This window comes from Penicillium odoratum, assembly GCF_028828045.1.
Source record: "Penicillium odoratum strain IBT 22623 chromosome Unknown utg000008l_segment0_segment0, whole genome shotgun sequence".
NCBI classification, from domain to species: domain Eukaryota; kingdom Fungi; phylum Ascomycota; class Eurotiomycetes; order Eurotiales; family Aspergillaceae; genus Penicillium; species Penicillium odoratum.
Window position 1 is genome coordinate 3,223,188 of NW_026643150.1, and position 25,753 is coordinate 3,248,940.

The following is a 25,753-nucleotide window of genomic DNA, read 5'->3' on the forward strand; positions in this document are numbered from 1 at the left end:
GAAGTCAAAGTTCAAAATTCCCCACTATAGATTGACAGGTCATAAAATGTCAACAATAACCGGGCAATTCGGAAAAGATTGGCAAATTGGACTTGTAATTTCCCAACTAAAAACGGTGGAGGAATCTTTTCAGTAAGAAAAAATTGAATTGTGGAACATTGCGCGCATTCGATGCACGACAACCCGTGCCTTAACCTGCATAAGTTTGGCAACATGAAGCGCCGATATTAGAATGTTTCTCCAATCAGCTTGTCAATCCTGTCAGAATTTTCACAGCCAGGATTTATTAATCTATACTAAATTTAGTGATCTTGCAATTCTAACCGACGGACATCATGTAGATCACATGACATCGGTTGGTCCGAAAAACATCACGATCCGGTTCTGGTGAGCTGAACGGTGGGGAAGAGGGGCAAGCTGAGGGGCTATGAAGCGGAGACCGAAGCCCGAAAAAGTAACAAGATCGTAATGATCGTGGTCAATCAATAGGAAAATGACAGTTGGAAAGCCGAACGATCGTGCTTCTGGCGTCATTGAGGCGCGGCCGTTGCCATACCAACCTACATGTAAACACGGGTCTACAAGTCTGGGCGAGACCCTCAACCATCTTTATCGTAGTCGATCCCTAGATCTGCAAACGATCAAGATTTCAACTTCATTTCTGGGTTCTATTTCTTCAACAACACTTTCCACTTTTCCTCTTTTCTTCACTTTCCACTTTCCACTTTCCCCGAACAAAATCACCCCAAAATCTATTATCCAACCCCCGATCCAGGCAGATAACCGTCCAATCGCTCTTGAAGACCCGCATTACAACAAGGGGGGGCCAATTCCTTCCATTCCATTCACCATGAGCCAAATGTATGATGACCAGCACAATTATGCGGCTTCGCGACGTCGCTCCGTGGCCACGCCTCCTCCATCCCACTCACCCCGTCACAGTCGAACCCGCAGTCACAGTGTGCGAGTGAGCAACGGAACAGTCAGCACCAATACCAGTGTTTCCAGTGGACGCATGTCGGAAGCTACCAATATCACGCAGCCACCATCCTACTCTAAAAAGTTTGTTGTGGTGGGAGATGGCGGTTGCGGCAAGACATGCTTATTGATTAGTTATTCGCAGGGATATTTCCCCGAGGTACGCTGAACCCCCCACTCCCCGTCATATCGACAGACATCGCTAATCTTTTACAGAAATATGTCCCCACAGTGTTCGAGAATTACATTACGCAGACCGTTCACCGGGCGTCCGGGAAGACGGTCGAATTAGCTCTTTGGGATACAGCCGGACAGGAAGAATATGATCGTTTGCGTCCTCTGTCCTACCCAGAGACGGACCTTTTGTTTGTCTGTTTTGCAATTGACTGTCCTGCATCATTGGAGAATGTTGTCGATAAGGTTAGTCCAGTGCTTTGTTTACTTCATCGTTATCCACTAACCGTGCCTAGTGGTACCCCGAGGTCCTGCACTTTTGCCCCACAACCCCCATCATTCTGGTTGGCCTGAAGTCAGATCTCCGCAATAAGCGCACATGCATTGAACTCCTTAAGACACAAGGCCTGACACCCATCACCCCGGAACAAGGCCAAGCTGTGGCCCACCGGATGGGAGCCAGCTACGTGGAATGCAGCAGTAAGGAGATGCGGGGTGTGGACGACGTCTTCGCCCACGCAGTCGACACTGTTGTGACCACTGAAGAACAATGGAAGCCGACCAAGCAATCATCATCATCAAATAATCGCAACAGTGTCAAGCCGTCTGGCGGGGGCCCGGGCAAGAAGGTCAAAAAGCGGAGTTGCAAGATTCTGTAAATTGATTCGCCTTTCCCTGTCGATTTCCTTTTCTTTTCTCTTTACCTCCTCGGCCCGATCACAGCCTGGTTGCTTTGTCGGCAAGCTTGCCTTCCGTTTATGTGATACGGAAGCTGGACAGAGCTGGACATGATGTAAAAAACTTCTCTTCAGTCCGGAGACGCTGCGCGCTCCCGGAAAACTCTCGATTTCCCCTTGGTGGCTTTCTCAATTTGACATTGTTCTGTTGAACTTTATTTCTTTACTGGTTTGCCTCTTATGTCTTTCTCATGACCCTCCTGTTTTCTTCATGGCTCATGATTCGAGTCTCTGCAATTTTTCCCCCTGGCATGCATGGGACTGGTGTTCACAATTATGTTATCTGATATTTTATGTTGGCGAGCGGCCTCCTTTGTGTTACTGAAATACATTGCGACTTTGATATTGAATGGAAATCCATCGTAAACGTAGCATGATATTCGTCACCGACAAGTTAATGGTATCTCAAAAGCATAAATAAAAAAGACTCCAACCCATGTCAACATCAACCTTGGAAAGCCCCTGGGAATAGACTTCTAGAGCACTGTCTCATCATCTTCCTCCTTCTTAATCGGGTGATCCTCACTCCCTCCACTGGCTTTTCGCTTGGTCTCACCACCCTCTGTCTCTTCAGATTGACCCATAAAGTTCTCGAACTGAGACCACAGAGCCTCCACAGCCCCAAATTCATTCCCAACCTAGCTCAATCAGTAAAATGATACCCAAGGAGATCGCAACACATACCGTGATGATACTTTCCAGATTCCGATTCAACTTATTAATGTTCTGAAGCACCTGCTCCATACCCTATCCAATGAAGAAAAATCATCAACAACAAACCCCAAATGCAATTCAAGTTAAAAAAAAAAACATACCACCGCAATCTCGCGCACCAATTCCTCGCGCTGTTGCTCGAAAACAGTCGGTGTAGCAGCCCGACCCCCAGGAGTAGAAGCAGAATTGTTCCAAGCCATTTCGTTGAACTCGAAAGGAAACAATAATGTCAATTCCGGACGTGACCGATCCAAGTAATTCTGCGCAACAATTTATCGCGGCTGTAGCGGGACCTCGGCTGTGATTCTGGCTCGCGCTGGGTTGTTTCACGAACTCGACTGCTACTGAAACGTGCTGATTTATGTGGGGATTTTCAGGAAGATTAGATGCAGAGCACGGTGGTACTGTGGATTGTACTGTGACGCAGGGACAAGGGGAAGATTGGGGAAGAAGTTGTTGTTTGGTGGGGCTGTTGATAAGGGTATCTGATTGGCAACCAGGCTAACACACGCGTCTCCTCTTGAGTAGAGAAGTTGGATTTCCGTTACAATGTTCCTGTCCTAGATTTTTTAGGGAGTATTTACTAGTACGTGTACTTGGAAGTATCCGTTCGTTTCAGTACATGTAATCAGTCGCATTGTAAATCGAAACTTTAACATATCTATCCGCATTGTGATCTGAACGCTAACAACCCGCTATTTGCGAATGATGGACCAGCCTGTTCATTCGCTCTTCTATAACCATCATCGGAATTTATGAAAATTCTTCGCGAGTATCCTCTTATTTAGTTGTCGCAGGGCCAGTCACCGTTGGAGCATTTCTCGGCCTCTTTTCCGATTCTCAGTAGAGCGCTGACTATTAAGTAACAGGCATTTGTTAGGATCATCCTGACTGATTCGAGCTCAAGCATGTAGACTCACAGAGACCGGGCTCCGCCTCGGGGGCGGGCTCTGCGACGGGCAGGGCAGCAGCGGAAGCCATGGCGGCGAAGGTAGCGATAGCGAAGATCTTGGAGAACTGCATTGTGTTGAAGTTGGGGATGGTTGAGCTTGAAGCTTGGGTGATTGGATTGATTAAAGACTGGAAAGTTGGAATCTTGTGGATGGTTGGAATGGAATGTGTTGATGGAGAATTGATATCTATAGACGACGAGCCGATATTTAAGTGTCTTTGGGGAGTATAGTAGTCACCAGTGTTGGATAGAATATCTATAAACTATTGCTGATTTGGGCAGGGAAGGATCGATTAGACGATGCAAGTATCAATTAAGTGATAATCGTTTCTCAATGTTATGGTGGCGATGGCCGGCCTTGGCGAAGCTTGCGCATTTCTCCATCCGGTACCTGGAAGGAAGAGCTATAGTATTGATTTACCTAGCAAGGTAACTTGAGGGCTGTCGCAGTATGAAGGCCCCCGGGGCGGATGGCGTGCATCCTCGTGGGCCATCTTTGAATGGTATGGATCGACACTAATCAAAGGGGCGAGAAGCAGGGGTAGCAAAGATGGGAATTGAACAGTGACAGGCTAATAATAGCTGGATAGCTCTTTGCTGTAGGGGAATTTGCTAATGCATTAACAACCTGTATATAATCCGAAGTAATGATTATGTTAGATGATTTAGATTTAACAGGGCATTTATTGACTGGGCTTTACAGAAAAATTCCTATGTACAGGGTCAGGGTTATTGTAGCTCATAATGGGCGGTTGGAGGTTAAGGTGGACTAGGTTATTACTCAAATGCACGCTTTTTTGGCGCACAGGTATAGAGCCGTGCTCATTTGCTTTGAAATCTAAATTGCTATTATTTTGCAAAAGCCCAGCTCATCCCAATTTTCAGACCTCGGGTATGTGACGGACGAACCACGGTAGAAGTTTCGAAAACACGGTATAATCTGCCTTTCCCGCTTCTATTTTCAGTGTGTCACCTGAGGTATGGAATTCCAACAGCCAGGAGTTCCGGGCCGATCGGCAGTTTTAATGATCTGGAAGCCATGGATTTCACAGTAATTCCTACTTGGTAGTAGAAGACCAAGGGGCCATGAAGGGAAAAAAAAAACTCAAGTCAAGCCAAGACCAGGTACACGATCTCCCACCAACCGAAGCCAATTTAATTATCTGTTGGGGAACAAAGTAATCTCCGAGCATCTCACAGCGATAACGGATTGCCCGTCATTTTCATTTCCCGTGATTAAATTGCAGACTTTTCTCAATCCCCACATAGGAAAGGCCACGTCTAGCCAGTGCGGTCGTCACAATGTCTCAGAGACTAGCCGACTTGTCCTAGGGTCCCAGGGTCCACTGGTACCTGGAATGGTGTTCGGTGCCACGGATCATAAGTTTCGAGATTCGACCCAGGCCGGTCGCTCGGCTCGGTTTCAGATCTGTTCAGGTACGGTTTGACGAGATTTTTGTCTTTTGTGCTTAGATTTGGGGATTCAAGTTGGCTCGTATTTTGAGATTTTGAGATTTTGGAGATTAGTGTATGAGTGGGTCGAGGTTGTATTACATTAAAGCGTTTACAGCCACAGGACAGGTGAGCATGAACATGAGCATGAGCATGAGCATGAAATCATGCAATCTTGGAATGTAATGTAGAGAAGATAATGGTTGTCCTTTTTTGGTCTTTCCATGTATATACAAGTATTGGAGAAACAACTCTCGTAAGATAAAGGCAGAAATAGCTCGTCACATCATTATTTGTAGCGGGGGAAAATCATCGTTACAATGCCTTGGTACCGCGACCAGCAGAATCACAACTCAGCCAAAGGCCAAACGGCCTCAATCTCAAGGATCCTGCCATAGTAAATCTTCACTATGCGGATATCGGATGCCACCGCATATGGTTCATCTACCACGAATTTCCGTGTCCCGCCAGTCATGGAATCATATTCCCGCTTTCGTGTATTCGTTATCGTTTCGTTTCGTTCGTGCTCGGTAATCGTGCATCGTAGAGAGGGTAATAAATGGAAGAGGATTAAGAGCTCCGTCGTGGCTGGACTAGCATATTGCTAAACCGTTTCCAGCGCTGAGTAGGGGAGACCGAACTCGTGCGCGAAAGCTGATCCTTATCCATGGGTTTGGAGGAGGATTGTGTAGAGGAGCGAGGACGACCGATGGTGGCTTCGTGGTGTGCGAGGACATCTTCCAGACGGACGTCAGACTCGGAGCGCAAGGGCGAGTCCTTTGGATCAAGGATTTCGATGAATTTGGATGGTGTATCATGCATTTTGTTTTTGTTTTTGTGGTAGGGAAAACAAAAACAAGAAAAAGTAAACGAAGGTGTGGTCCTTTGAATACTGGGGAAATGTACCCAGAGTAAGGTCCAGATGATCAAGTAGTCAGGACCTATATAAGGCTGTTTTGTGTTGGGATGAGACAAAGGATTTTGTCACAGTAAGCGCCGTTTCAGCAGAGTAAAAAAGCGAGAGTATAGGGTTGAGGGGTTAAGGGGAATCAAAGAATTTAATAAGTACTAGTAATTTTAAATTTAAATTCAAAGAACAATTGGGGTTTTCCTAAAGTGTAATTTCGGTTTACTACCAGTGGAGCCCGAAGATCAGGGGACTCAAAGAATCCACTAAGAATTACTCAACTCAGACGGAGATATAGGAGGGGGCTATGGCGTTGTACATGCTCTGTGCTACACAAGTAGTGCTACATCGGTACCTAGATAGCTCATTCTGATACATCCAAATGATAAATCCCCATTTCAATTTCATACTTTTCCTCCTGGCACAAGCAATGAGAAATGGATGGATGTGAGTGTGGGTGCGGACACGAAACGGCGAAGGATCAGCGCTCGGCAGCCACTCGCATGGCGTGGTGGCGTCTCCAATATGGCCAGTGACCTTTGAGCGGAGAATAGATGAGTCCCTTGGGAGTTCATGGTTTACAGTAGATCTCTGTGGGTCGAAAGGACACAATTGCGTGGCCCTCGAGCCCTCGAGCGCTCAAGCCCTCAGAAAACATTCAGGGTCATCTGTCTACATTACACTCGACAGGTTGGGGTGTATAGTCTCGCTGTAGAATCCAGAGCGCACCTCACGGATTCATAATCAAGTGTGGCTGCGCTAGAATCTTCTGCATGCATTCCCCTCTTTCTTATTCATGACGTCGGGGGCTCCCGACTCTGGTTATCGGATCCTGCTGCGGAGGTGTTCGTGCCTTCTACGTAACTCTACGATCGGCTTTCTATATAAAGCAATCAGAATTCTTATCGCATATCAGTGGGAAGACTTGCGGGGGCGATGGCGTACTTCGTACATGTACATTGTATCTGCTCATTCTACTAAACTAACTTGATACAGTAATTCCAAGTAGGAATTGCCCTGCGCGCCCCTCAAGCCTCAGTGGATGAGCTGATGAGCTATATGCTCTCCAGCTACTCTATTCTCGATTTGTAAATGTATTTTTGCTTCTTCTATAGAAAGCAACAGGATTCCGGGATTCCCGCACATGCAGGGCCGGAACTCACAAACGATCCCCTTGCAGTATTCTGGAACCTGAATATCGCCACATACTATCTACACTTCCCCTCGAATAATATGGGGCCCAACACGCCACTTACAACTCTGATGTCCACAAAAACATCATTGGGTCGATTCGCACTCGTCATTTCTGACGATATCCTTGTAGCGGTTTACACACCTCCGATGTCTTACTCCAGTCACTGTCATTGTCGCTCATGTCGGAAAACCCCGTAGTTGATTTGATTTTGGCCAGTAGGCATGCAACAATATCGCACGGAACCACAAAAAAACGCCTCGTGAATCGAATAAAAGCAAAAGAAAAAAACCCACTGACAAGGTCGGGCCCCAAAGGCCCTGTGTAGATGTCTCGTCTCATCTGATCCTCCATGCCTCGTGGCAGCGGGGGTTGAATACTTCCAGTTTCAGCCTGCATGCTTCATGGATACAGACTCGCCGCTATTCACAATTCTACCTGCCACATATGAACAGCTCATGATCGCCGGGCAAGTGTAGCGGCTTCCAAGCCCCCCGAACGCGCCAGCTCAGGCACCAACAGCCACGCGTACAGCTGATCTGGTGCACCTATCGCAGTCGCACCGGTCGCAGTCGTATCATATGCTCATTATTTTAGTTGGAGGTCCGTCATTTCCACGCTGTCTGCCGCGCCCATCCAGAGAATGTTGTTACACCTGCAAGAGAATCGAATCAAATCAGTAACTGGTCCACACCACATTGCATTGAAACAGTGGCCGTGTTGCTTGCTTCCAAGAATCAATTCCAGTGCTATCAGGGGATGCGTACCGGATCAATACCAGACCCAGAGATCCAGTCTGCTTTCCGTCGATGAATTCCTCCGTATCGCGCAGCAGGACATTCATGTAGGAATCGATGCTCTCCAGGATACCCTTGTACTCGGTCTGTCCCCATTTCAGGCGGATGATCATCTCAGTGCCGACCCTGTAGTCAACAAGTCAGCTTCGTCCATTGGCAAGTGTTGATGGTATTTAATAGCCATGTCGGGTATTCGGGAGTTCAATGCTGCTTAAAGTGGGGAGGGGTTCGCATACTTAGCCTGCAAGTACGGCCGGGGGTTGACTGGTTGGAACTATATGGCAGAAAGGAATGTCAGCATTTGCTCTGCGATCTGAGTTACTTGTCCCGATGGACAGGAATGAGCTCGCAAAGCTCGACGAGTCAGAGGGATCGGGTCGGGCTCGGTCGGGACGTACACTCATTGTGGTGGTGTTTCGGCTGTGCTCGGTCTGCTTATACTGCTGGGTGATATTCCAAGAGGCGGAGAAGACGAATAGCCGAGCAATGGAGCTTCTTTCTGGGGTTGATCGTGATGGTCGAGGTGGTCTGTTTGAGTCTTGGAGCGCGAAAATGTGAGCTGGACGGGTTCACCGTGCGGAGCCAATGAGATCCTTAAAAATCTCACCGCTTTTTCTCTAATGGCTCTACAGGTGTTTAGCTTCAGCGTTTTGACTTTAATTAATCAGATATTTTTGGTATAATTTGAACTTTTTATTTTCTGAGCTAGGTTGTCTTTGGTAAAATTCAGAGCTACTCAGTTTTTCACCTGATATGAATATGTTGTAGCTTCGGTATCTCTGGACAGCGTATCCTCCCACGGAGTCCCACCATTGACAACCACATGCCAAGTTGCAAAGCACAAGCCACTGGTAGTAATACAGTGAGAAAAAAGTTCATAAAATACTTGGAGAATGAATATCCATAAATCTCCAAGATCGTCATCATCACCGAAAAGAAAGCATCTCAAGCAACACCGTCATCGCCAACCCCGCTCTCCAAGCCCATAATTTTTGAATCACGCTCGGCCAACGGTCCAAGTAATCTCCTTGATGCTAACCTCACCGGCCTTCTCATCGTAGTCGTACCATTCACCATCAGAAAGATCAATTTCCTTGAAACGAGTGGTGGTCTCAGCGCCCTTGGCCTCCCACTCTCCCTTTGATATTGTAAGCATGGCATCACGGATAAGGGGCAATGACACTCACATCAGCCTTGAAGTCAACGAACTCAAGACCACGGCAGTCCATCTCAATGATTTTCTTGCCGGTTTTCTTCTCGTCTGCCTCGTAGACATTGGGACCTGAGGTGATGGAAGCAGTGTGGGTTTTCTGTTGGCGTTAGCGCAAGACCATCAATGATGCCTAGGATACCTCAATTCAAGAGGAATGAGACAATATATGATCATGTTTCAAGGGTCGAACGAAATGATAGAAATAGAGAACGTGGATGTGCTTACCGTGCACAGCCGACACTTCCAGACGAAGTTGGCCTCGCCACGGCTACCGGGGATCTCATGCGTCTCCTATGTCAAGTAATCAGTTTCTCGTGTCTATATTACTTGGTGCAGATCTAGTGCGACTTACAAAGCGGTTGAAGCTGACCCAGTTGGGGTGCGTCTCGCGGCAAGAGCTGCATTGCACCTTGAAGGTGTAGAAGTAGGGGTTCTCTTCGGTATCAGAGGGCTGGAGGTCGGTGAGACTGTTTGGAGAAGTTAGAAAATCATGTTTGAAACTATGGTCTGACTCTTTTGAACATGTCCGAGTGGCATGCAATAGATCTTTTTTGCGGTGCAGGGAGAGTTTTGCAGAATGCGACCATAGAACACAACATAAGGGAAGGGAGAATGTACTTACCCCTCTAGCTCAGCCTTAAGGACCAGTGAAAGCATGTTTGTGTTGGGTTTGAATTGGGATTGTCTGGAAGTGTGTCAACGAATCCAAGTGAGAATCGTGATGATGCGGGGTGGAGAAAATGCATGAAAATAGATCGGAGTCTTGGCATGTGACCTCGATAATGGAATTGATTTGAAATATGGTTATTAGAGTTATTTGGAAAATGATTACAGGCCAATAATTAATAATCATAAAGAGATCATATTCGTGAAAAAAAAATATAAACAAAAGCAACGCCAATCATGCTCAAACAGCCACTCAAAACGGCCGGTAAAAAAAAAGCTTATGTACATCAAAATCTAAAGTCTACCAACATTCAAGCGTACAACAGTTGAGCTTACAGGCGGCTCTGTTGAGAGTCCTGGCCCAGAGGCTTAGTGGAGAATGAGTTGAAGTACGCGTTCAGGGCGTCAGCGGTGCCGTTGCCCTCCTCCAGGCGCACGGTGCAGGCAACGTGGCTGTCGGGGCGAGTAACCACGATACCACCCTTCTCAGCATCGAAGCCGAGCTTCTCGTGGGCAGCGAACTGGGCCTGAGGAACACGGACGTCGGGGATGTCGTCGGCGTAGAGGTGGTGGTGGTAGTCCCGCAGGACCTGGGGGATGGACTCCACGTCAATCTCGTTCTTGGCGCCGGCGTAGATGACGGAAATGGTGAAGAGCTTGGAGTGAGGGTTGTGACGCTCGAAGAATGACACGTCGGCAATGTCGGACCGGCGGTAGACAGAGAGGAATGAGCGCTCCTTCTCCAAGTTGGCGGCCAAATCAGCGATGGCCTTCTTGGTCTTCTCCTGGTTACCCGCGAAGATGAAGATACGGAAAGATCCGTTCGCGGGGACCTCCTGCTCCAGGTCGACAAAGTTGGAGTCGGCCAGACGGGTCACAGTAGAAGGTGTGAAGGCACGACCGGCAGTCAGCTTAACACCGGGAATGTTGAACAGAGGCGACTGGGCGGGGTGAGTGGAATCCCAGTTGAAGACATTGGGCTTGTAGGCAACTCCGTATCCGCTGGTGAACTCGCAAGAGGACTTGAAGGTCTTGACAAACTCATCCTCCTCGGCGTCGCCGCTAACGGCCTTGGAAGCGGAAACCTCGTCGGCGTTGGGGCGGCGCTTAGAGAAGAGGGCGGCGTACTTGGCATCGAAGTTGAGCAGAGTCTCGGCAATGTCCTTGCGCTCGCTCTCGTATGTGCTGAGAATGGATCGGTCGGCGAATCCGGTCTCAACGGCATGGATCTTCCAGGCCATGTTCAAGGCATCGTGGAAAGCAGTGTTCATGCCCTGGCCGGCCTTGGGGCTGTGGGTGTGGCAGGCATCACCACCCATGAAAACGCGCTCATCCAGGGTGTACTTCTCAGCAATACCCTGGCCAATGGGGTACACAGAGTACCACTCAACACGGTCCCACTCAATCCAGTATGGCTTCAGGATGTTCTTGGCAGTCTGTTGAACCTCCTCGGCGGTGGCAGTCTTGCGGGGGTCCCAATCGGCGTCGTCAGATGAGGCGATCTGAACGTACAGACGGACCATGTTTTCTTCGCGAGGAATAACCATGATGGAGCCAGCATCGGAGTGAATGGTGCATTTTGTCTGAAACAATGGTCAGGACCTATCAATATGCCATAGTGCGAAAGGGAAAGCTTACCTCAATATCAGGGAAGTTAGTGCGGACGACACCATCCATGACACCCCAAACGTAGGCGATGGGGTCCTTGTGGTGGATCTTAATATCAAGCTGCTGACGAATGAAGCTGCGAGCACCCTCGCCGCTGAAAAGGTACTTGGTGCGGACGTTCTCAATAACGTTGGTATCCAGACTCTTCAGGTTGACCTCGACAGGGTAGTCGGCGTTGGCACCGTCATTCTTGAAGCCGACGATGGTCCAGGGGCGCTCCACTTTGGTACCGGCCTTGTTGATCTCGTCCAGGAACACGCGCTCGATCTTACCCTGGTGGACCAGGGTAGTGTAGGGGTAACGAGTGTCGATGAAGCGAGGGCAGCTAGGCCAGCTACCGGTACGACCAATACCAGTGCCATCGTGCTTGGGGTCCCAGAAAGCGACATCGTAGACCTTGGCGGGCTCCATGGCCATGATAGCGCGCTTCAGGCCCAAGTTGCGCAGAATTTCGTTGGAGCGAGGCTGGATACCGTCGGCGCGACCAGTAGCGGTCGGCACGGGGCGGTTATCGATGTGCTTGACCTTGTAGCCCCATCGGGACATACAGAGAGACAGTAGCAGACCGACTGGGCCCGCGCCCACGATCACGATGTCATATTCTTGCACCATGGTGGGGGATATTGGGGAGGGTTCGGGGAGGTTCGAGTATGTGTATGTCAACAAAATGTACTGTGAACTTGTGAGGAAATATAGCTTTCAAGTTTCACCCTTTGTATATATTCAGAAGTGAGGAATAATGGTGGAAAATGATCGCGGGGCATGACTTTATAAGTAGTTGGAGGCAGACCGGGGTAAGCGGATCGACTAAGCTTCGTTGGACGTGACGGAGCATGGTCACGGCATTGAGGATCGGTAGGGCAGTCGAAAAAACCCATCTTGACCAATCACAGGTAAAAAAGCCTGGATTATGCAAGAAATCATGACAAGAGAACCGATGGAGGGTGTGGGGAATCCGCAAGCAGCCACCAGTGAATGCCGTCCAGGAAACCGAAACACTTTCCCCCACAATGAACAATCACGGATGTCGTTTCGGCAAGTGGAGTGTAGGTCACGTGGATTTTATCGGCAGGCTTGTCCGGGATTTGAATTTGGTTTAATCAATTTGATTGGTTAGAGACCCTGGGGTTCCCGTTTTACCGATTTTCTGCTTTTTGCCCTTTTGCCTTTATCCCTGCCGCTTTATCCTGGTAGTTGGATCTGGCAGTTCCAGTCCCTTTTGGGGAACTCGGTGTATTTTACTACACTAGAGACGCTATGAAAGCGTGCATGTTCCTTCTCAGGTGATTCGAATATTCAACTACTGCACTCCGTACAAATAACATAATTGTCTTTAAATTGAAGGTAATTTTAGGCTGTAAATTCCGATCGGCACAAGATCTTCTTTCCCGAGGCATACCCGTGAGCCAATTTGACCTGTCCAACTTCGGGTCTAATACATACTACCCCGGGAATACCGATGGCAGGTGTTTGCGGGTCTAAGACTCGGCTCAAAAGACCGGCTCAGACCTGCATCACCTGCAGGGACCCCGACTTGCCTAATCGGGAAAACCATTTGGCTTCAAAAATCAAGATTGACATACTAACTTCCAAATGTACAAAAACCGTTCACTGTGCATCCGTGTCTACCTAGATGATTTGAAGCTGCCTACTGGTGCATGACTCAGCAGTTCAGAGAGTGAAGTCCTTAGGCTGAACAGACACCTGAGCAGTCAGGCAGTCAGGCGAGGGTCACTCCTATAGATATTACCTCATTCGGACGTTTGGATTGTTAACCCCAGTGAATGGTAGGTAGCTCTGTTCCCCATAGTCAAATTTGAATCTTTCTTGTCAAGAACCTCTTTCCTTCTTAACCCTTCTTCTTCTTAACCCTTCTCCAACTCTCAATTCTCTACCAATTTTTCAAACCGCCAAATCTTCAACCATCATGGATACTTATTACTTACCTGAGGCGACGATCTCGCCTAGTTGCACGAAAATGAATTTCTTGCCTGACGAGACAGAGACATTCTTTCTCGACAGCTCGGATGCGTCTCCCAGGGCACCCCCCCGAAGAGATAGACCTCTGCCAAATTTCTGACCCGTCCGACGAAGTCATGGACATATGTCTTGTACCTGCAGACATATGCTCGCTTGAAGGTATGGATTTGTGTCTTTTGCCTGCAGACCCCTACTCGCTCGACAGCATGGACCTGTCTCTTTTGGTGCCTGCCGATTGCTACTTGCCCGACAACGTGGATCTGTGTCTTTTGTCTACAAATGTAAGCATGCCCAACAGAACACATCGCGAGCTTTTGCCTAAAAAGACATATTCACCCAATGACTTGGATCCTGATGACTCGGATCTGGAGTATTTGCCTGCAAAGACGTACTCACCCGACGACTTGGATCCCGACGTGAATTTGGAGCTTGTACCTGCAAAGATACACCCACCCAAATCCTTGCATCCCGATGACTCGGATCTAGAGTTATTGCCTCCGAAGACATACTCGCCTGGAAGCACAGACCAGTTTCTCTTGCCTGCAAAAGCATACTCGCACATGAGCGGTGCAAGTGACTATGGATGTCATGTATCGCTGATAGAGAGCCCGGATGCGCACTCCAGTACATGGATCTGGCCAATGGGTCCCGAAGAAGTCGTTGAATATCGAAATCTTGCGGAAATCGACGACACCCTCATTGAAATTGAAATGCAAGACATCATGCACGAGTTCATCCTAACTTCGTCACCCGGTAGCCGCTCCAGCCAATCTCCCGGCTCCGATGAATCCTCCATCCGAGCACTATTTAGCCGAGAATCATGCATCCCGCTTATCTCCGACGATGCGGCGGAGGACGAGATCCTTCAATCGTTGATTCCGGCCGGTTTGAATTTGCCAATCAAACGTAGGCCAGAGAATCAACCAACCTTGGTCAACCCTGCAGCTTCAAAGCGTCCTCGCAGCCAGTCAGCCTCTCCTGTGACCACGCCTCTGCCAGGAAAGCGACCCAATGGGACCTACTCTATTACTGCTAAGCTCAATCATCACTTCAACCTTGCCAAAAAGGCCAACCTTGCGTCCCAAAAGCCCAATATTACGTCCCTGGATGGTATCAATGAGTCCAATGAAGAATCTCCCGATGAAGACATTCCTCGCCGCAAGAAATTGTTCGGTGATGACGGTTTCCTTGGGCCTCATCCAGCACTTGAATCTCCAGTCTTTGAGACACCCCCGTTGCCAGATCCAATATCTGTCCTACCAGTCTTGCCACAGCCAGCCCTGACACTGACCCCAACTCTGAAGCCAACCCGGATGGTTAGCCCAAAGCCGGTCCCAAAGCCGACCCCAATGATGATCCCAAAGCCGATCCCAATGGTGATCCCGAGACTGACCCAGAAGCCGGCCTCAAAGCCGGCCCTCTTCCGAAGCCTCAGCAGGAAATTCAAGAAAGAAAAATCAGTCGCTGTGAGCCTAACCCCGCCCATCAATCTAGTATTCAGCACTAACCATAGGTCCGTAGGTAAAGAGCCCCCCAAAACATGATTTGATGATAGAAAATCTCAGGACCACTATTCAGGTCTCATTGAACCCAACCATGCAAGCCAAACTCTACTCCGACCTAGAAATGATGATTTGCACCAGTGCCAACGAATTCCTGCTTAATCAATACCGCGACGGTCGTGTGTCCCAGTGCTCTGTCAACAAAGTCCGCCAGCAATGGCGAGCGAAGAACCGTACACCGGTCCACGACATGAACTACGATCAGGCTACACAGCGAGAACTGATCATGGAAAACCGTCGCACCCTGGATTTCAATGGCCAGTGCTCCATCAGTGCCATGCAGTTTCACGCTAGCATGCAAAGCTGGAAGGTCATCGCGATGGAGATGAGTGCTCGCACTTTTTGCCTGCCAGACACTGCTATTCGGAAGAATCTCTTTGAGATTCAACAGATCCTTGATATGTTGAATGCACCGATCTCGACCCTTCGAGAATTGAATGAGTTAAGTACTTGGGCTCAGTTGCAGATGCTGGATGTATCTGAGATGAGTCGTTGTTCAACCCAGAGTCAGATGTACTTCCTTGCTCACTCCGTGTCTGGATAAGCCATCTACTTTTTTCTACTACTGTCCCACTGTCTTTCCCCTGCAACCTATTGTTTATTGAAACGCTTTTTTGTTGTTGCTCTCAGCGTGAGCTTCAGGTTGCTGCATAAACCATGTCTTTCGTTGGCTCTACTTTCTTTCCTCTGCAGGATATGTTTCATTCGAACACTCCTTCTTATTGCTGTTCTTAGCGTGGGTATCAGGTGTCCGGTGTTCGGCTTTCCTTTTCTTTTCCAATCATTTTAAGGGTCATTTCAAACAACTGTCACTCAGCCATATCTTTTACTTTGAATGTATCTCACTTTCATCAAATTTACATTCATTCAAGGACCCAGCTCTGATGTGATCATTGTCTGTAGCTACATCAATTCCCTAGTTCGTTATCACCAATTCCAGTCGGATGACGTCATCCGACTTGTCAGGCGCCTGAGGCAGGCTCACGTTTGTTGAGATCGGATTTCTTGCTTTCTCTCCGAACTTTCTTTCCCTTTGAATGCAACCTATCAGTCATTTTTGACCACTCGACCAAATGTTTTCAAAACACTAGCTTAGCCAGTCGTAGTGCCTGATCATGATTATCACTTGAAGAGGCGCCCAGATCTGGATCCCAGACTTTATCGCCCCGGACTCTCGAATTCCCACCAAAAAAGTGGGACCCTTGCTTAACATGGCAGGTCCATTTCATACCTACGGCCCAAACTGCTTGCTGGCGGATGAAGAGCCAGAGTTCACAAGCTTGTATTCGCTTTCTGCCCCGCCAGAGCTTCGATCTCAGTTCTTCTACGTCTCATCCCTACCAATCGACGATCCGTTGGCTCCGCTTCCCGCCGCTAGTGGGCAAGCATCGGGGAATGAAAGAGCTCCCCCACAGCCATTCTCGGCAAGGGATAACCTCGCCTTGGAGGCGGCTTGGTCAGATCTACGGGAAGCTCAAAGGAGGAGATCTGGTTCCAGTGGAACCCGTCTGGAGACATCCAAGGGACGTGCGGGGATAGCCGTACCAGGCCACGAAGCAGCTTTCGAGCGAACTCGCCGTCGCAAGACGATTACTCAAGGAGAATCCAGTTTGGCTAGCAGCAGAGGTACCCCAAGTAATCCGACCTCGGTGCCAGATGAGACTCCAGGATCATCTAGCATTAACGCTAGTCACCGGAAAAGAGTATTCTCTTCATCTGTGAACGAACCAACTTCAGCGAAGAGACGTAGTCTCTCCCCGCCTGAGGATGATTTGGAGAGACAAGAGATTGCGGGCAGTCTGCAGGCACCTTCCTCTCGTGATGCGAGTATGAGCGGCTCCCCTTTTATTCGGGCGCCAGAGTCTCACCCAGACACCCCTCTTGGTCGTTCATTCGAGTCCGATGGGGCGGGATGGCAGGCAGAGTTGCGCAGCAATGCTCCACATCACTCTTCCAAGCCCTCGGGGCTTCGAGCGACTGTTCGTCTAGACGATACGGCATCGGAGGACGCCACGCAGACAGAAGATTTGAAAGAACTCCAGAAAAAGATTCCAGTGGGCGCGTCGCGTCTCCACTTGGTTGAGTTGCCAAACTTGAAGGTACGTAGATCTTCCCAGTTGCCTAGACCATATATTAAAGACATACAGATGAAACCAATCTATTGGAGCCCGCTGCATGATGTGTCAGCTGTGGTCAGGGCAACGTGGTTCTACAAGAACACCATGCTCCCAGTGGAGACACCAGTGGCGAATCAACTGGAAAAGGGATACGCCTACTTGAAACCATGGACCGAGACATGGCAGGATGAGCTTAACAGTTGCGTAGAGAATGGTCCTGACGCAGAAATCAGAATCGCGCACGAATTGTGGCCGAAGAATGATGCAGAATCAGCTAATGCACCTGAAATCGCAAATACCCAGCAGGATGATGATAATCTATCGTTGGATAAAAACCAGGCTTCCGGGGCAACAGCAGCTCATCCTGATGGCACGAAGCCATACCTCACTTCTAGCGCCATTTATGTCGATGCAAGAAATGCGCAGATTCTCCGACCGAGCTTACTGCCATCTGCATCCAGGGGAAGAAAGCCACTCAGTGCGATTCGCAAAGGACGTCAGATTGGGATACCCGTAGTTCGTGGATTCAGTCGCAAATTGTGGGATGAGTTACATCCATCCAAAGCCAACGCCGTGGATGTACGGAATTATATTCGACGAAATCCCTCTCAAAATCCAAGACCAGTCCCGGGTGAACAAATATGTTACGCTTGCAAGATGGAAGAGCTGCGCCCGGCCCCAACCGACTTAGTATTTGTCATACATGGTATTGGTCAAAAACTGTCGGAGCGAATGGAAAGCTTCCACTTTACACATGCGATCAATGCATTCCGTCGCCAAGTGAACACAGAACTTCACAGCGAGCCAGTCTGGCCCCATGTACGCCAGGGCCATGGGGGGATCATGGTTCTACCCGTAAACTGGCGCACGACATTGTCTTTAGATGACCCCTCCCTGGAGCCAGCGGATATGGAGGACCCTTTTGCGAATGACTATTCCCTTGCAGACATAACCCCGCAAACACTTCCCGCTGTCCGGTCTCTGATCAGTGATGTTATGCTCGACATCCCTTACTATTTGTCGCATCATAAGCCGAAGATGATCAAGGCAGTTGTCCGGGAAGCCAATCGCATCTATCGTCTCTGGTGTAAGAATAATCCCGGTTTCCAGGATGAAGGCCGCGTGCATCTCCTTGCGCATTCTTTAGGGAGTGTCATGGCCCTCGATATTCTAAGCCACCAGCCAACAAATGTTCCTCGGTTCAACTTTCTTGATACCCCTCTGCATAGCGATATATTTGAATTCGATACTGCCAATCTGTTTCTTTGCGGAAGCCCCGTCGGCTTCTTCTTATTACTCAATAAAGGTATACTTATACATCATCCGCCGGTCTTTCGGATCTAACTCTATCTAGCGAACCTCCTCCCTCGGAAGGGCAGAGAAAAACCGGGTAGTGAAGGTGAAGACCGACTTCGTGGCGTGGCAGGTGAACCCGGCACGTACGGCTGTCTCGCCGTCGACAACCTGTACAACATCATGCATACAACGGACCGTATGTTCATTCCCGGAGATATCTCCCCTTCAACACCCATACTAACAACATCTGTTAGCAATTGCCTACCGTGTCAACGCTGCCGTGGACAACGACCTCTCCAATTCCCTCAAAATAGCATCAATCCCCAGCTCAACATCTAGCTTCTGGGGATCGTTTGGCGGTGTTTTCCGCTGGAACGCCTCGACTAATTTTCTTCCTTTAGCACACCCTGTCCGTCCTGCCACGATCTCTAAGCTGCCTTCGACTGTCGAGATGGAAACGCATGATTTCACCCGGGAAGAGATCGCCGAGAAACGTATGCTCCTTCTCAACGATAATGGGCAGATAGATTACTATCTATCTGGCGGGGGTGGCCCACTCAATATCCAGTATCTGAATATGTTGAGTGCGCACAGCAGCTATTGGACGTTGACGGACTTTGTGCGGTTTTTTGTGGTGGAGATTGCTAGAAAGCAGGGGAGAGAGGGAACTTTGGTTGGTTTGCGAGCGGAGAAGAAGAAGGGGTACAAGATCACGAAGGGCTAGGATTCAACTGACTCTGGTCATGAACAAGGTCGCTCGAGCACTTGAGGGTTGAACGCGTAATTGCATCTCGGGTTTACATATCTTTGGAGGTTGTTTTTTCTTATTGAAACTTGTCATTTGCTCATAGATATCTATTGTCTAGAGATCTTTGTATCATATCAAGGAACCACAACTAGAGAAAGTAGAATAATGAGGGGAAAGAAAAATAAATCACATAGAAATAAGGTGTAATCTAGGGAATCCAGCTCCCCTGTATAAGTCGTACTCGTCGTAACAAGCAATCTTGTCATCTAACAAATGATTCGGGTGTCAGATCCATAAACAGGACCCATCATCAATGCCTCCACGATCTCACCCTTGATTCCAACACCACGTCCAGGACGAAGGACAACGAGCGCGTTCGCACGGGCGATGCTGCCCACTCGAGAACTACGCTGTCCCACACCCTCAGCACCGGTGCTCGTGGCATACAAGCGACCGTCGGAGCGTGAACCTGTCACGACAGCCCGATGGTACTCTGTGCGCTTGGGGTCAAGAGGGAAATGGTGTGTCAGCACAACAGCGACGCGCGGCAGGCCAAGCTGCGGCGCCATCCAGGGCTTCATAGCAGCGATAGCTAGGGAGCTCTCTCCGAGGCCAGAGAGCTTGTGCAGTGAAGGCAAGACGAAGAGGTTCAGGGTAACCAGGGCAGAGGCCGGGTTACCGGGGAGAGAGAAGATAAGTTTTGATTTGCGTTCTTGCTGAGCAGAAGAATCGGCAGTTGTCTCCTTGAAAGGCACCGTTGCAAATGTGGTGGGTTTGCCGGGTTTCATGGACACTCGGCCAAAATGAATTGTACCACCGAGGGAGCGCTCAATGGTTGGTTTGAGGAGGTCCAGCTCGCCCATTGAGACGCCACCTGTTGTGACGATCACATCAACACTCTTGGAGGCCCGTCCTACACCGCGGAGAGAGTCGCGGAGTGCATGCTCCAGCTCGCTGGAGGGTGTGTCGCGGGCGATACCCAAGTCCACGGTTTCGAATCCCCATGATGACAGGCAGGAAAGAAGGGAAGGACGGTTTGAGTCGCGGATCTGGCCGCCAACGAGCTTGCGAGGATCATCGTGCTCCACGAGCTCGTCGCCTGTGCTCAGGACGCCTACACGGGGCTTTTTGAATAATTTGATGGTTCTAGCGCCTGTGGCAGCTAGTAAGCCGATTTCACCACCAGCGGGGGAAATGAGATCTCCACGGGATAGGATCTTCGAGCCGAGGGTCACGTCGCTACCCGGCTCGCGAACATTTTCACCAGGTTGGATATCATCGGCTAGGATCTCGACTGTAGCTTCTTCTTTGCCATCCGGGGTGGAGGAGGCTAGTATGGTGTCTTCGACCATGACTACAGCGTTGGCGTTTGGAGGGAGAGGAGCTCCAGTAGTAATTCTAGCAATGGTTCCAGGCTGGAGTGGCTGTAAGACTCCGCCGGCGGTGGCATGGGTGACAGATGCTACAGGGAATACGCCCTTCGTCGTAGCTCCAGTATCGGTAGATTTCGGCGCAATGATGGCGTAGCCATCAACGATACTGGCATGGTAGGCGGGTACCATCTCAGCGGCGTAGACATCTTCGGCAACGACTGATCCCACGATAGATGTGGTCACTGGGACATCTATGACGATTGGTGCAGGGGTTTGCTCGCTTATCGTACGAAGCGCCTCCTCTACAGACAGCATTGGGTAAGGCGACGAACGGTACCGTTGATTAGGTCCCGCTGATGGATCATTAGATTGAGGTCGGTTTGCTGGGGACGTGTGGGCCTTGGGAACAGTATGTCCATGGCCGCAACCATGACCATGCTTGTGGGTTTGATGGTGATGGTGACCCGAGGATATACCAGCCTCACTCTCCAATTTCTTCATACCGCCAGAGTGCAGGCTGCGAGAGTTAGCCCCGGCGCTCTGCATGCAGGCATGAGGCAGAAGTTTCACAACAGCTTCAAGGTTCTCCATGGCTCCTTTGGGGGATCCAGGTAATGTGATAATCAATGATTTGTCGCGTACACCAGCAACTGGTCTAGCCATCATCGCAACTGAAGGGGGGTCAGTCCAATGTTTATACAGTAGTGTACAGGCCGGGTATGGCTGATGGTGATGTCATCTCACATGGGGTTACTTTCAATGAAGCGGCGATCATACCATGGCTGAACAGATTAGTCCATCTTTGGCCCGTTCATTAGACTCGATAGATACGGTATACAACTCACACTAAGCCCGGGGCATGACGATGGATCAGGGGGGTCACAGCCTAGGGGGTGATGTCATTTAGCAAACAACCGGTTGACGAACCTACTACCAACAGGATAACTTACTTCGGGTGTGTTATCTTTGACTGCAAAGCCAGTCCCACCACTAAGCAGAATGAGGTTATGCCAATTTTCCCCATCGGCCCAGTCGCAGACAGCCTGTTGAATCTGGAATACATTGTCCGGCACGATCCTAATTGCGGGGGGTTCCCACTTCCCTTCTTGGGCGAGGATGGGCGCCAGAGTCCCCGCTACTTGGTCTGAAGCGGGGTCCTTGGATGCCGTGTCAGAGACGATCAGTATGGCTACCTTCAATTTTGGTTCCATTGTGTGAAATTTGATGGTTGAATGCGGGTAAGTGGAGTTTTTGTGTGGGAAAAGACGTGGTTTTGTGGTTTTTTAAGCCTGAAATCCCGGGGTATCGCGAAACCTCGGGACGCATGCAAAGCGGTCTGTGCTACAATTCATTACGACCTCGATGATGAAAACACCGATCGTAAAAAGAAAAACGCGAGGGAATTATGATTGTACTTCTGGAATGACTGGCTCTCATTTGCTATAAACTTCATTACTGTACACAAGTGGGCACGATTCCCCGGGTCAGCGCTTTCTAGCATGAACCGATGAACCCACAGAGAGCTTCTACGAATCGAAATCCCAGACGCCCAAATGCTGTGTATCAAAACATAAGACAAAGAAGTTTTGAAAAAGGGGGAGAGAAAACAAGAAGAGATAAACAGAAAGTATGCCGAGATGAAATCATATATGATCGGATTGTGTCGATTGGACCAATTTCTTGGCCCTGTCCGATGCCTTGGTCAGCCCTGGTCTAGGCAAAGTCGTAGCCTTTTCCCTCCTCATGCAAAGAACCCCAAATTTTGCGGCATTTTTACGCCGCACCCATGTCACGGGCCTTGCCGCCCACCAGCAAGCCAACAATGAGGCCGAACAAACCCAAAACTGAACTGAAGATCTCGATAACGAGGATCTTCACAAACCTAAATGCGAGAAATTGGAGGTCAGATACGGTCACAATGACGAAAACAGAATGCCTGAGGCAAGGAAATTTGTAACGTACAGGCTAGGATCGGCGGCATCAGCAAGAGCTGCGCCACTACCGTTGATACCGACGGAAATACCGCAAATCAGATTGCAGACACCAACGGTAATACCTCCCCAGAAGATTGCATAGCCTGTGTAGAGGTTGCTCTTGGTGTAGAGCTCTGTCTCCGGGACCGGGCCCAACTTGGCAGAGAAGACGATCGCGATGATAACACCATAGATGGCCACAACCTCACAGAAAATGATGGAGATCAAATTCTTGGTCTTAATTCTAGGAGCCCGAACACCACCGCCGAGGATCGAAGAACCGGTAAGGAAGATACCCCTGTAAACAATGTTAGTGCGGGCCGTACAGCCGTATCCAAGCTTGAGGCTCCAGGCTCGGATTGCAGAACCTCCGAACACTTACCATGAGGCTCCAACTACTGAGCATCCGATGCACATCGCAATACCGATGTTCGCCCAAGCGAAGGGGGATACTTCTTCGAGGAAGCGGCCGACCTAGTAACGCGTCATGTCAATAAAGTGTGTGCGGGCGGGGGGGGGACGGGTTTCCGGATCGGAAAGAGACATACATTGAAGGCTTCACCTTGTCCCTGGAAGAGCATATCTTTCCATCAAAGGTCTAGGTTAGCTCGGACTGTTCATATCGGGGAGGTTCCGGGAGTTTAACATACACAATCCGACCACCACGAGGGTGGTCGTGGAGAGACCAAAGTAGTACCCGAGAGCCATGACGACCTATTTGAAAAACAAAGGAGCGAAACGGTCTCGCTGCGAAGGGGCCGATGAGGGAGCTCGGCGTAGCTGTCGATGGAGTGTTGAATGATGCTTCGGTGGCCGGAGCGGATTAACTGGTCCGTGTCGCTCGGGGCGGTGACAAGTTGTGGTTCCCCAGATCCACGGCTTGTTTGACTTGATCGTGGAATATCAGATCAACCTTGGAGGAAACAAGTTTCAATCACTCATTGCTACTCTTCGCTCCTTTGCATACTCTATTAGCACTGGGTCTTTTTTGTGTCGCAACTTGTCCTGGATCTTTGTCCCGCGACATATTTCAAATCCCCCTGAAGCCACTCCCCCTCCTTATCACCAACAGCAACCATGGCTTCCGCCTCTGGTGTAGGGTCGTATTCGAACCCTTTGAAGAAGTTCAAGTGAGTAAAACGCATTTTTGGTGCCAAGATTGAAGAAATCTGACATTAACATGGGTTATAGATTGGTATTCCTAGGCGAACAAAGCGGTACGATTCCTTCGAGCTTCCCAATCCATTCGAGCGGATGATACAGGAAATGAAATGCAATGAGGATGGCCCTGACAAATTACTACAGTCGGAAAAACCTCGTTGATCACCCGCTTTATGTACGACTCGTTCGATAACACATATCAAGCCACAATTGGTATCGACTTTCTGTCCAAGGTATGTTTCTCATACATGCGCCGCTCTTTGGCGGAGGCTAAGGCTATCTTTCTAGACAATGTACCTGGAGGATCGAACGGTCCGTCTCCAGCTCTGGGATACCGCTGGTCAAGAACGATTCCGCTCCTTGATCCCCTCCTACATTCGTGACTCCAGCGTGGCGGTCGTCGTCTACGATATTTCGAATGCGAAATCGTTCCAAAACACTCGGAAATGGATCGATGATGTGCGCGGGGAGCGTGGAAACGATGTGATCATTGTCTTGGTGGGCAACAAGACCGATTTGAACGATAAGCGGGAAGTCACCACCGCTCAAGGCGAAGAGGAGGCCAAGAAGAACGGCCTGATGTTTATTGAGACCAGTGCCAAGGTCGGCCACAATGTGAAGCAACTGTTCCGGAGAATCGCCCAAGCCCTACCAGGAATGGACGGTGAGGCCAAGCAGGGAGAAAGTACAAGTATGTTTCTCGTCTCCCTACCATTTCCGTTCCCTCGATAGCTAACTAGGATATTTCTAGTGATCGATGTGAACATCCATCCCAAGGAGACCACTAACAATGATGGCTGCGCCTGCTAATTATTGCCCAACTTCATTAACACCCCTCTTGACCGATGAGGAGAATCGAGTCTGTCCATGATGTTGCACCATTTATTCTAAGATGTACATGTTTCTTCCTTTCTGATTGCTAGTGAATAGCGTGTGTTTCAACTTTCACTCAAATGTGGTTCGTTTTTTTCTTGTGCGCTCACAGCAAGCTGAGCGTTATGATCCCCGCTCTCTCTCTCTCTCTCTCTCTCTCTCTCTCTCTCTCTCTCTCTCTCTCTCTCTGTGCATTATATCTTGTTTCTCTAGTCGCAGTGGAGTTGTAGACTCACTGGTGGAAGGCGTCTTCGTTTGCCAAACATGGCCCCATAAGCTCAAAATGTCGGATATCCTATAATCGATGAAGCTGTATAAAATGGGTATTATTCTTGTTTCGATCCTAGAAAACGTACAATAACCAACAATTTATTTGTATGACTTGAGAAATTCCAGAATATGCGTCAAACCACATTCTCCTCATCCTCTTCCGATCCGTCATTCCACTTGACCTCAATGTGTTGGTATTCCCGCAAGAATTGATCATGCAGACGAGGCATGACATACCGCAAAACACTCTCCTGCACCCAAGACGCCACCAAATGCTTAGCACCCCAATAGTGCCGCACGAGTCTCCCCAAACACTCTGTGTTCGACGCTTCGGGCCACCCATTCGCCTCTGCACACGGTAAAGCCTTCACATCCTCCACCAGGTCGTATTCATATCTCACATGAGTCCCAAATGCCCCTTGCTCGTGTGGCCATCTGTTACTCCACTGAGGGCACTCCGGATACCGAGATCCATCTAGACAAGTATCCCATCTCTTGGATATTCCCTTGGTGCGCGGACTTTGTTGCGCGATCACGAATCCCGTATTCAGATACAATCTTCCTCGGTTATCGTTGTTCATTTCGCCTTCCGGGTCCCATGCCATAGCGACGAGAGTCTCCGGGTTGATATCCCAGTAGTTCAGGAGCCATTCTAATGGGACGTGGAGATGGGGAAGAACTACGTCTGCGTCTAAGAAGACGACAATTTTGTAGTGCTCGAGTGCTTCTCTCATTGCGGGGACTTTGCACCACGTTCCATGTCTTCCGGGGTATTCTTCCATACTAACGAGTTTGTAGTCGTAGCCGTGGATCTTGGCTATGTTTGAGTTAGTTGACTATCAGGGAGTGTTGATGTTGATGGATTGGCTTCTTTGCTTCTACATACCCCAAAGATAATGGTTAAGTCGTCCATATGTCTCCCAGTCCATTGATTTCCATCGACTTGCCTG

The 25,753-nt window shown here is 49.2% G+C and overlaps 12 protein-coding genes across 12 annotated transcripts; 4 read left to right on the top strand and 8 right to left on the bottom strand.

Annotated features, from left to right (window-relative positions):
• Positions 1-850: 850 nt before the first annotated feature.
• On the top strand, positions 851-1,811 carry N7520_011434 (Rho GTPase Rho4; the record flags this gene model as incomplete). Its single annotated transcript, XM_057145367.1, has 3 exons — positions 851-1,138; positions 1,195-1,398; positions 1,449-1,811. The coding sequence occupies 3 exons, from the start codon at positions 851-853 to the stop codon at positions 1,809-1,811; spliced, it is 855 nt and encodes a 284-aa protein (XP_056991121.1).
• Positions 1,812-2,365: 554 nt separating this feature from the next.
• N7520_011435 (DASH complex subunit DAD1) lies at positions 2,366-2,803 on the bottom strand (the record flags this gene model as incomplete). The annotated part of the gene is made up of 3 exons (XM_057145368.1): positions 2,366-2,527; positions 2,574-2,636; positions 2,705-2,803. The coding sequence occupies 3 exons, from the start codon at positions 2,801-2,803 to the stop codon at positions 2,366-2,368; spliced, it is 324 nt and encodes a 107-aa protein (XP_056991122.1).
• A 2,774-nt stretch (positions 2,804-5,577) lies between these two features.
• On the bottom strand, positions 5,578-5,829 carry N7520_011436 (uncharacterized protein; the record flags this gene model as incomplete). The annotated part of the gene is made up of 1 exon (XM_057145369.1): positions 5,578-5,829. The coding sequence occupies one exon, from the start codon at positions 5,827-5,829 to the stop codon at positions 5,578-5,580; it is 252 nt and encodes an 83-aa protein (XP_056991123.1).
• Positions 5,830-7,694: 1,865 nt separating this feature from the next.
• On the bottom strand, positions 7,695-8,307 carry N7520_011437 (small nuclear ribonucleoprotein F; the record flags this gene model as incomplete). The annotated part of the gene is made up of 4 exons (XM_057145370.1): positions 7,695-7,761; positions 7,874-8,029; positions 8,140-8,177; positions 8,302-8,307. 4 exons carry the CDS (start codon positions 8,305-8,307, stop codon positions 7,695-7,697), a joined length of 267 nt encoding a protein of 88 aa, XP_056991124.1.
• Positions 8,308-8,900: 593 nt separating this feature from the next.
• On the bottom strand, positions 8,901-9,773 carry N7520_011438 (CXXC motif containing zinc binding protein; the record flags this gene model as incomplete). Its single annotated transcript, XM_057145371.1, has 5 exons — positions 8,901-9,041; positions 9,091-9,213; positions 9,342-9,407; positions 9,469-9,583; positions 9,739-9,773. 5 exons carry the CDS (start codon positions 9,771-9,773, stop codon positions 8,901-8,903), a joined length of 480 nt encoding a protein of 159 aa, XP_056991125.1.
• A 341-nt stretch (positions 9,774-10,114) lies between these two features.
• On the bottom strand, positions 10,115-12,062 carry N7520_011439 (putative FAD monooxygenase; the record flags this gene model as incomplete). The annotated part of the gene is made up of 2 exons (XM_057145372.1): positions 10,115-11,365; positions 11,421-12,062. The coding sequence occupies 2 exons, from the start codon at positions 12,060-12,062 to the stop codon at positions 10,115-10,117; spliced, it is 1,893 nt and encodes a 630-aa protein (XP_056991126.1).
• A 1,574-nt stretch (positions 12,063-13,636) lies between these two features.
• Positions 13,637-15,536, top strand: N7520_011440 (uncharacterized protein; the record flags this gene model as incomplete). Its single annotated transcript, XM_057145373.1, has 2 exons — positions 13,637-14,947; positions 15,009-15,536. The coding sequence occupies 2 exons, from the start codon at positions 13,637-13,639 to the stop codon at positions 15,534-15,536; spliced, it is 1,839 nt and encodes a 612-aa protein (XP_056991127.1).
• Positions 15,537-16,203: 667 nt separating this feature from the next.
• Positions 16,204-19,129, top strand: N7520_011441 (DDHD family phospholipase; the record flags this gene model as incomplete). Its single annotated transcript, XM_057145374.1, has 4 exons — positions 16,204-17,091; positions 17,140-18,415; positions 18,464-18,601; positions 18,660-19,129. 4 exons carry the CDS (start codon positions 16,204-16,206, stop codon positions 19,127-19,129), a joined length of 2,772 nt encoding a protein of 923 aa, XP_056991128.1.
• Positions 19,130-19,419: 290 nt separating this feature from the next.
• Positions 19,420-21,737, bottom strand: N7520_011442 (bifunctional molybdopterin adenylyltransferase MobB/molybdopterin molybdotransferase MoeA family protein; the record flags this gene model as incomplete). The annotated part of the gene is made up of 4 exons (XM_057145375.1): positions 19,420-21,197; positions 21,271-21,308; positions 21,372-21,412; positions 21,477-21,737. The coding sequence occupies 4 exons, from the start codon at positions 21,735-21,737 to the stop codon at positions 19,420-19,422; spliced, it is 2,118 nt and encodes a 705-aa protein (XP_056991129.1).
• Positions 21,738-22,299: 562 nt separating this feature from the next.
• Positions 22,300-23,207, bottom strand: N7520_011443 (H(+)-transporting V0 sector ATPase subunit c''; the record flags this gene model as incomplete). The annotated part of the gene is made up of 5 exons (XM_057145376.1): positions 22,300-22,408; positions 22,489-22,797; positions 22,882-22,973; positions 23,048-23,082; positions 23,150-23,207. The coding sequence occupies 5 exons, from the start codon at positions 23,205-23,207 to the stop codon at positions 22,300-22,302; spliced, it is 603 nt and encodes a 200-aa protein (XP_056991130.1).
• Positions 23,208-23,576: 369 nt separating this feature from the next.
• Positions 23,577-24,470, top strand: N7520_011444 (Rab family GTPase YPT6; the record flags this gene model as incomplete). Its single annotated transcript, XM_057145377.1, has 5 exons — positions 23,577-23,629; positions 23,691-23,716; positions 23,805-23,893; positions 23,949-24,351; positions 24,412-24,470. 5 exons carry the CDS (start codon positions 23,577-23,579, stop codon positions 24,468-24,470), a joined length of 630 nt encoding a protein of 209 aa, XP_056991131.1.
• A 467-nt stretch (positions 24,471-24,937) lies between these two features.
• Positions 24,938-25,537, bottom strand: N7520_011445 (uncharacterized protein; the record flags this gene model as incomplete). The annotated part of the gene is made up of 1 exon (XM_057145378.1): positions 24,938-25,537. The coding sequence occupies one exon, from the start codon at positions 25,535-25,537 to the stop codon at positions 24,938-24,940; it is 600 nt and encodes a 199-aa protein (XP_056991132.1).
• Positions 25,538-25,753: the final 216 nt, after the last annotated feature.